The 8476-nt window shown below is 32.7% G+C and overlaps 1 protein-coding gene across 1 annotated transcript in view; it reads left to right on the plus strand.

Annotated features, from left to right (window-relative positions):
- The window catches only part of LOC109850504 (sulfhydryl oxidase 1-like), a 20602-nt gene that overhangs the window by 1011 nt on the left and 11115 nt on the right, over positions 1-8476 (plus strand). The window contains exons 2-3 of the mRNA XM_020420861.1: positions 4881-4905; positions 4987-5079. Of these exons, the coding sequence (XP_020276450.1) occupies positions 4881-4905; positions 4987-5079 (118 nt within the window). The remainder of the gene's footprint in view (positions 1-4880; positions 4906-4986; positions 5080-8476) is intronic.

Below are 8476 nucleotides of genomic sequence, written 5' to 3' on the forward strand. Positions count from 1 at the left end.
AGGCGGGCCTGGCCGGAACTGGCCCACGACCATCCCATGGGTTTTTTTTCTTCAATTTTTTAATATTTTTCTATTTAAAATGTATCAAACCTGTATTTATATTTATAAAATTATACTTAATTTAAAATTTTTCCTATTTCAAATTGTTTATTTGATATTATGTGTGCGTTGCATAAAGATAAACATCATATATAAAATATCGCAAACATACAGATATACGTGGTTCAGACTACAAAGAAAAGAAAAATCTACATCCATGAGAAGTTAATAACTTTTATTTAGTCTAAATTTATAGACATTACTTTTACTACCTTCAGTAATGAAACTCAAATTGTATAAATTATGCACATCTCTAAAAATTCAAAATTTATAAAAACGTCAAAAAGATTATAAATCCACAAACAATACACTAAAAATCTACGAATTACAAACATCCATCTGAAAATTATGGAATTTGTAGAAAACACCCTAAAAATTTTGTAGCAAAAAAATTAAATATTCAAAATTTACAAAAAACACCCTTAGAATTTCAAACCTAACCGCACATTGAAAATACCTGAATTACAACAAAGAGATAGCTAAGGAATAAATCCCCAGCTCCGAACCAAATTTTCTAGAGACTGATTCATGCACAATTCTAACTAGTCTTTGTGAGCCCTCAACTAGTGACAAGAAATTGATCAATGAGATGTTAAATTGAGATATAATTGGTTGGGAAGAAGGTGGTACCTTTTGATTTGAGATCCTCGGTCGTAGAGGGACCCTTTAGAATTGGGGGAGAGATTCAGGTAATTTGTTAGGGTTAGGGATTCCATCTTTGTTCGTTAATTTGGAGAAGGGAGACACAACGTTCGTAATGTAGGAAGAAAAAGAGTTGTTTATGAGTTCGGATCTGACTCCTTTTGGGCTTCAGGCCATTTATGTCGAGCAATAATGAAGATCTTTTAAGAGGAAGTGGTTCTTATTATATGCACATCAATTACTCTAAGCAATAGTTTATATATGCAAAAAGTTTCAGACAATCTATATAGTAGTTTGGTCTTATGTGGAGATGGATTCAGTTAACACATTTAGAGAAATAAAACAGTTAAACAATTTGCAATATGTAAACAGGACCCTGAAATTTTTAAAAATTACAAAGAAGCACTCAAACTCAAAATTTATAAACAAAATACCCTGAGAATTTCAAGCCTACAAACGATACATTGAAAATATAGGAATTATGAACAACCCCTTGAAAAGTTTAAAATTTGTAGAAAATATCCCGAAAGTTACTAAATTACAAAAAACACCATAAATTTTTGAAAATTTATTAAAAATTAAGGATGCAAAAGGCATATTGAAAATCTATGAATTAGAAATTTGCAAAAAACACTGGAAGTTTAGAAAATTGCAAAAGACACCCAAAAAATTTAAAACTTTTCTCGACCATTTTTGCAATTATGTGATCTTCATTGTAATGATTGAAAGTTTTTGAAAATTTTAACGTGTATTTGTAATTTTTTGAAATTTCAAGATATTTTTATGCAATTTTCAAAACTCTTGAGGGGTTTTTTCCTGGTTTTATAAACTTCCATGGTGTTTTCAGCATAATGCATAGATATATTGAGCAATAATGAAAATTTCTGAGAGATGTGATTCTTATGATGTATTAGGCCATGGTTATGGAAGTGTACACATCTATAACTATGTCGAGTTTATCGTAAACAAATTATCAAGCAACTGAGTTATAATAAACACATCCCAAAGGAAACAATCAAGGTTTTTAACCATGTACAACGTACGTGCATCTTGACTAGTGTCATCAAATGTATGTGGATAAAAAATCACATGGTTTGGAATTTTTTATCCTATAGTTCAAACAACTTAAAATAATCAATATTTTAGATCATTACAGATTGTTCATTTCTAGGTTTTAGATGTATAAACTAGAAATATTTAATCTATATGAATTTTTTATCGATATGAATTTTTATCATAATGAATGGTGTGGATCGTTAATATTCATGGGCAAATGTGTATTTTTATGGACCTGTGTAACTAACTTAGTTACACCCTATATGTATATATATATATATATATGGAGTAAAACTCTTGTCAACTTAAGTGGACCGAGTGCTTCGTCCTCCAAAGTTTTTAACCGTTGGATTGTGAATCTTGGTAAAGATCTTGATCAAAATAAAGATACTCATTTATTACAAAAGGATAAAATTGACATTAACAAAATAAGCAATTAATGTTCCTCTTCCTCCACGTTTTTTAGGCAACAGAGAGAAAGAAACAAAAATTCACGTTCTGGCTTCACCATGGCGAGTGCCTCAATTCGACTTAATTCTTGTTCATATCAACCTTATCTACGATAACACATAAATAAGAAAAAGTTTCAGCTTTCTTTTTCTTAGGGCAACATGAAGAAGGAAAAAAAAATTCAATGATTGCAATGGTTTGAATTTGATTCACTGCCATGCACTTCAATCCGAGGTCATGCCTAACTTCATGCTTCAAACCGAGATCACACTCAATTCCGTGCAATCGGTCCTCTTCTCATTGCCATGTGCATCTCTTGTTCCCTCTGTCGCGAGCCCAGCCCTTCGAAGCTCTCAACGACTATCACGACATGTGCCTCAATTCTAATCTAGCTGGCAATTAATTTATGATGTTTTGTATTTGTGTATCTTTTTCTTTGGTGTGATTATACATTTTTTTACCTGTAACCAAGTTCAGGATGTAGGTGGAGGGAAGAAATGACGGGAAGCAATGACGGGAAGAGGATGGGAAGCAATGATGGGAAGAGGGTCTCTTATTATTTTTCTGTCCATATTAAGTAACTTTGGGTTTCCTTTTTTATTAATTCTAAGAATACCTTTGTAATAAATGAGTATCTTTATTTTAATCAAGATTCACGATCTAACGGTTAAAAAGTTTGGTGGACGGAGCACTCAATCCACTTAAGTTGACAAGAGTTTTACTCTCTCTCTCTCTATATATATATATATATGAGAAAAATGGGTATGTATGGTACCGAGCACAAACTTGGTGCTTAGTAGTGAGGTGACTCATTCTCTTTCACTCATTCAAATGGTCCCCACTTGAAAATAACCACCCTTTAATTTTTTAACTCATGTGAATATGATCCCTTCCTTTAAATAAGTGGATGAGAATGAGTCACCTCACTATTAAGTACTATGTTTGTGCTTGGTACCAAGCATACCTATATTCCTTCACACACACACACATATATATATAGGGATTAATGAGTATCATGTGTCACATGTGAGGATTCCTTCATGTAATAATGTGGATGAATCTCAATCAAGTTTGGCTATGATGGTTTTTCTCTCCTTTTTTATTTACTTAGTGGAGATTGTGTCACATCATTCTGTATGAGGGAGTCCCCCATATAACAAAGCCAATGATACACATTATTCTCATAAACATCAAGGCATATATATATTATATGTATGTAAGTATATGCGCATATATGTACATACGCATATACATATGAAAAATGCGTATGAGGTAGGGCTCATTTTGCTAAATAAGTTATCAAGAGATAGTCATGTGGTGAGCTTCACCTTGCTAGTCACATCAAAGTTGTAGGTCTCACTATCTCTATGTCTTGATAGCTTGTTTTGCTAAATGAATATTCACCTCATAAACATCGAATCATATATACTATATGTATGTTAGTATATGCACATATATGTACATACACGCGTGCGTACACACATATATATAAGAGGCGGTTCATTTTGTTAAATGAGCTACTGAGAGATAGCCATGTGGTGAGGCCTACTTTGCTGGTCACATAAAAGGTGTGGACCTCACCACTCTATCTCTTGGTAGCTCATTATGCTAAATGAGCCGCCACCTCATAACCATATGTGTGTGTGTAAGGTTAATGTGTATCACTGGCTTTGTCATATGAGGGGATCCCTTCATATACAATGATGTGGCTCAATACCAACCAAGTATTACTACAAGGTTTCTCTCGCCTTTATTCATTTGTGGAGATTAAGTCACATCACTCTCATATGAGAGAATCCTCTCATATGACAAGGATATCCATTATTCTCTCTCTCTCTCTCTCTCTCTCTCTCTCTCTATATATATATATATATATATATATATATATATATATATATATTTGTCATATGAGAGGATTCTTTCATATGCAATGGTGTGACTTATTCTCAACCAACCAAGCGTGGTTATGAGAATTTCTCTCTGCCCATTTATTCATTTGGTTGATATTGAATCACATTATTGTATATGAGAGAGTCTTCTCATACAATATACCGATTATTCTCATATACATATATACTATATGAGGGACGATGCGTACGGCCACAATATGCTTAGTTGTTGACTTGTTGTTAATATATAAAGGAAGGAACCTGAATTTTAAAGAAAAAAAAGCTTGGGCCTTTTTTTTAACATAGTCTATTTTTGTCTTGTACATATTTGCAAGATGAAAAAAAATGTCTGCATTTGTAATCGTCGGACGAAGTAAACACATGTGCCGTGTCCTGATATCTCATATACTACAATATTTGATTGGGGAAAGTATCATACATGATGTAGCCAATAAAAGACTGGATTATTTGTTTTAACAGAGGTCATTTTTTTCTAACATGAATTTATAGTTTCATATAATAGCTAAATTTATATATTATTAATATTGCTTTGATGATTGAGCCGGAGAAGGATATGACTTATGGTTGTGTATTGTAATTAGAAAATAACTGTCTAATAGTTAATTTACTTCTCTTCATTTTCATTATTAAGATATCAGTATGAAGTTCACCATTCTTTTTGTCATGGTACAGTTTGATAGTTATATTTGGAGTCATTAATTATTTACCTTATTTGTTCTACAGGTGTCCTGCATGCAGAAATTATAAGGTACAAGCGCTTAATTTTTTAAGCTACATGCTCAAAGCACTTCAAGTACTAACTTTATCTCTCTTGAGAGACAATTTACAGCCACATTATGAGAAGGTTGCAAGACTTTTCAATGGGCCAAATGCAGTGTATCCGGGGATTATACTCATGGCACGTGTTGACTGTGCAGCTAAGGTATTAATTGTGGGTTTTGGTTGGCAAATGACAATTGGCATGAGATGTCTTCCTGTTTCACATTATAGTAATACCAATGTGCTCCAACATTTCTATCATGAAGCTATATGCCTATATCTGTGTTTGACTTCTATCAACATAAGATTTTCTGGATGCAACTTTCTTTTAACACTTTATGGGTGTATTACTACGATTGTCGGTTACATTACATGCTTTATAGGCATCACACATATTTTCATATCCTTTTTAAGTTTTATTTTTTTTGCTTTTTCAAATTTATTTTAAATTATAATAGGGTAGCCTGGTACACGAGGCTCCCAACATTGTGGGCTTTGGGGGCGTCAGGTGTAAGCAGCCTTACCCCCGTATGCGAAGAGGCTGTTTCCAGGATTTGAACACATGACCACTACGTCATAAGGCAATAACCTTACCGTTGCACCAAGGCTCACCCTCTTATTTTAAATTATAACGCAGACAAAAATATTTTCTAATTATAGTTTCAAACATCAAATATACACATGGGGTTTATTGAGCTCTTTAGGTGATCTATAAGATGTTGAAACTATGTATACATGCCTGTATATAAATTTAAATGTATGAAATGTTTATTTATCATAGGTTAAGATTACATTCGTATTGCTATCAATAGACCAAAATTCATAAAATATGAGACACACATCTACATGCCGTGTGTGTGTGTGTGTGTATGTGCATGCATTTGTCTGTGTGCGTATATATATGTCAAATATTTGGCTTCTTTAGGAGGGCCTTCCTGTTAAGTCCAGTGAAAAGAAAAAAAAACCAAATTAAAGTTCCATTCCATTCAAGTTGATTGTTAATTATTTAGAGTCGTTGGAAAACTAGAAAGCCATTTACCTAACAATTTAGAAAGGTATGGGACTTGACAAAGTGTAAGATTTTATATTGTCTCGATCATGATTGATGATCCAATGTTTGGATGAAGAATTTGTATGCACCAAACTATAGATCCAACTAAGATACTGCTTACCAGACCTTTAGTTTTCTACTACTTGATGCATAAATAAGAAAGTTCAAATTCACTTGATTTAATGTTTTCAGGCACATTACATTTCATAACACGCGCATACACTCACGCATGCGCACACACTCTCTTTCTCTACCTACGCCTCCTGCACTACACGCAAACTCCATCTTTTGCACAAACACATGCACAGTTCTCTCTTTCTCTCACATATACACTGGTATCAAATCTGTAATGACTCATGATTTTCTGATTAGAGAGATAAGAAGAGCTGCCATTATATCTGAACAAGAAAAGGAATTATCAAGCTCGACCTAGCTTACTTGAAATATTTTTCCATGCTTTCCTACAAACCAATCCTAAATGTAGAAAGAGAAATTGTGGATATAGATGCACTAGCAATAGTCTACAATCTGATGAGGCATCTCTCTTTTTGTGGACATGCACATGTTGTAAATACAAAAACATCTCATCATTCCTCATCTCACCATTTGTGGACGTGCATATGTTTTAAATAGAAAAACCTCTCTACCCGTCCTCATCTTCTTCTTGTTTTAAATATAAAAACCTCTCTACCCCTCCTCATCTTCTTCTTGTTTTAAATATAAAAACCTCTCAACATCTGGTTTTTGTTTTTAAATGGCTTTAGCTTGGCAGAATTGTAGAGACTAGGATTTCTAGCATGTGCCATAATGTATCGTGTGCATGAATGGAAGGAATCATATTAGTTGTTAAGACATGAAGCTTAGAAGAAAGCCTAAGAATCTAAACGAAGGCTTAGAATTAGCATGGCAGAAGTGAATTAATAAGGTCAAAGCTTTATAAAGGCGAGGATAAATGAGGATGTGGTTCATAATTATGGACAAGATAGCTGAAGAATGACTAATTTCACTGTTTAGGATTAATTTGTTCCTGTGATTATGAGGTTGAGGACCGTATTCATAGAATCAAGACATGAACGTTAAAGTAGAGAAGCTTTTCTGTGGTATTATGTTATTGTTGAATACCAATGAAAAATTAATGGAAGATTGTCTAGCTTAATTATTTGAAGTAAGAAGTGACTTGTCCAAAAAATTTTAGCTTAATTGTGGATGTTGAGACGATTGAGTGGTGACAAATATAGGATAAGAAATGATTGTATCGATCAGAAGTTAGAGGTTGATTGGTACTCCAATTTAGGGGGAAAAAATGAAAAAGAACTAGTTTATATGATTTCATCATTGTGCCGGTTAAGAGAAGTGATAAAGTAGTATTGATGGATCATAACGGTGAGTGAGAACTTAAAAAGATATGTATAGAGGCAGTTACAATTTATAAAGCATATTATGGTTCTTAATCTAAATGGAGAGATCGAGATCATTTAGCCAACCCTAAAGATTTTTGGGTAAGGCTTTTGTTTTGTTAATGTTTCAAAGAGCGATCCTTGCTGAAGGCAGTCTAGAGCTATATTAAAACTTATGCTATCCAAATTCTTATACATATTGCACTTTAGATGCCTCATGGAAGGAAATTTGCCTAGTCTTTTATCTTGTTTCTTTATCTACTCACTAGTACTCCCGATGCACTCGATGTGTGCATGAAAAATACACATTTATGTGAAGAAATTTTTAGCAATAAGTTAATAATTGATGATTGATGATAAAATAAAAAATGTGTAAAAATATATTGTCAAAGATTTTTTGAGTGTCGCGCAATTCACAAAACAATAACACATTATTTAAAAAATATTATCAAATTTGAAACAAAACTTGGAAATTATAAATTTTAGGTTATGAGCTACCACACAGAAAAACATTTGATAGAGCTTTTTCTAAAGAAAGGAGATAGAAATACATGTACACATTAATGTATTAACTTCACATATGCTTAAATTTCAACTTGTACTTATAGATAGTTCGGCATATCAAAAAACATCCGAGCAAGAACACTGAAGGTAATTACAGCATATGTTTAATTTCAACTTACAGAATTAAATATGTTCAATGCGCATACAATGAGAATATTTTTCGAGCACTATTAGCACATAATTAAGCAAATCAAGGAGAAAAAGCATTGAAAACCCTTTAATATGAACACATACTTGTGATCTGTAATTGATGATCTTCTCCTGAAAGTAAAACACATATAGAAGATCCTGGAATTTCAACTTGTGTTTGCATGCATGTGAAAAAAATTTAGAAAAGGTAAAAATGATGAAATATTGAAATAAGGAGGAAAGTGGAAATTTATTTCTGATGCTATAAAACCCTAATTAAGCAATAGTAAATCCTTATTAGGCAGATGAGGTAATAAATCAGAAAACCATATAATTTTAGTAATTACGTACCTGCAATTTTCAATATAGTATCTCTGTATCTCCAAAAATATAACATACAAAAACCTGGAGTTTCAAGT

The sequence above is a fragment of the Asparagus officinalis genome, chromosome 1, assembly GCF_001876935.1.
Source record: "Asparagus officinalis chromosome 1, Aspof.V1, whole genome shotgun sequence".
In the NCBI taxonomy this organism is placed as follows: domain Eukaryota; kingdom Viridiplantae; phylum Streptophyta; class Magnoliopsida; order Asparagales; family Asparagaceae; genus Asparagus; species Asparagus officinalis.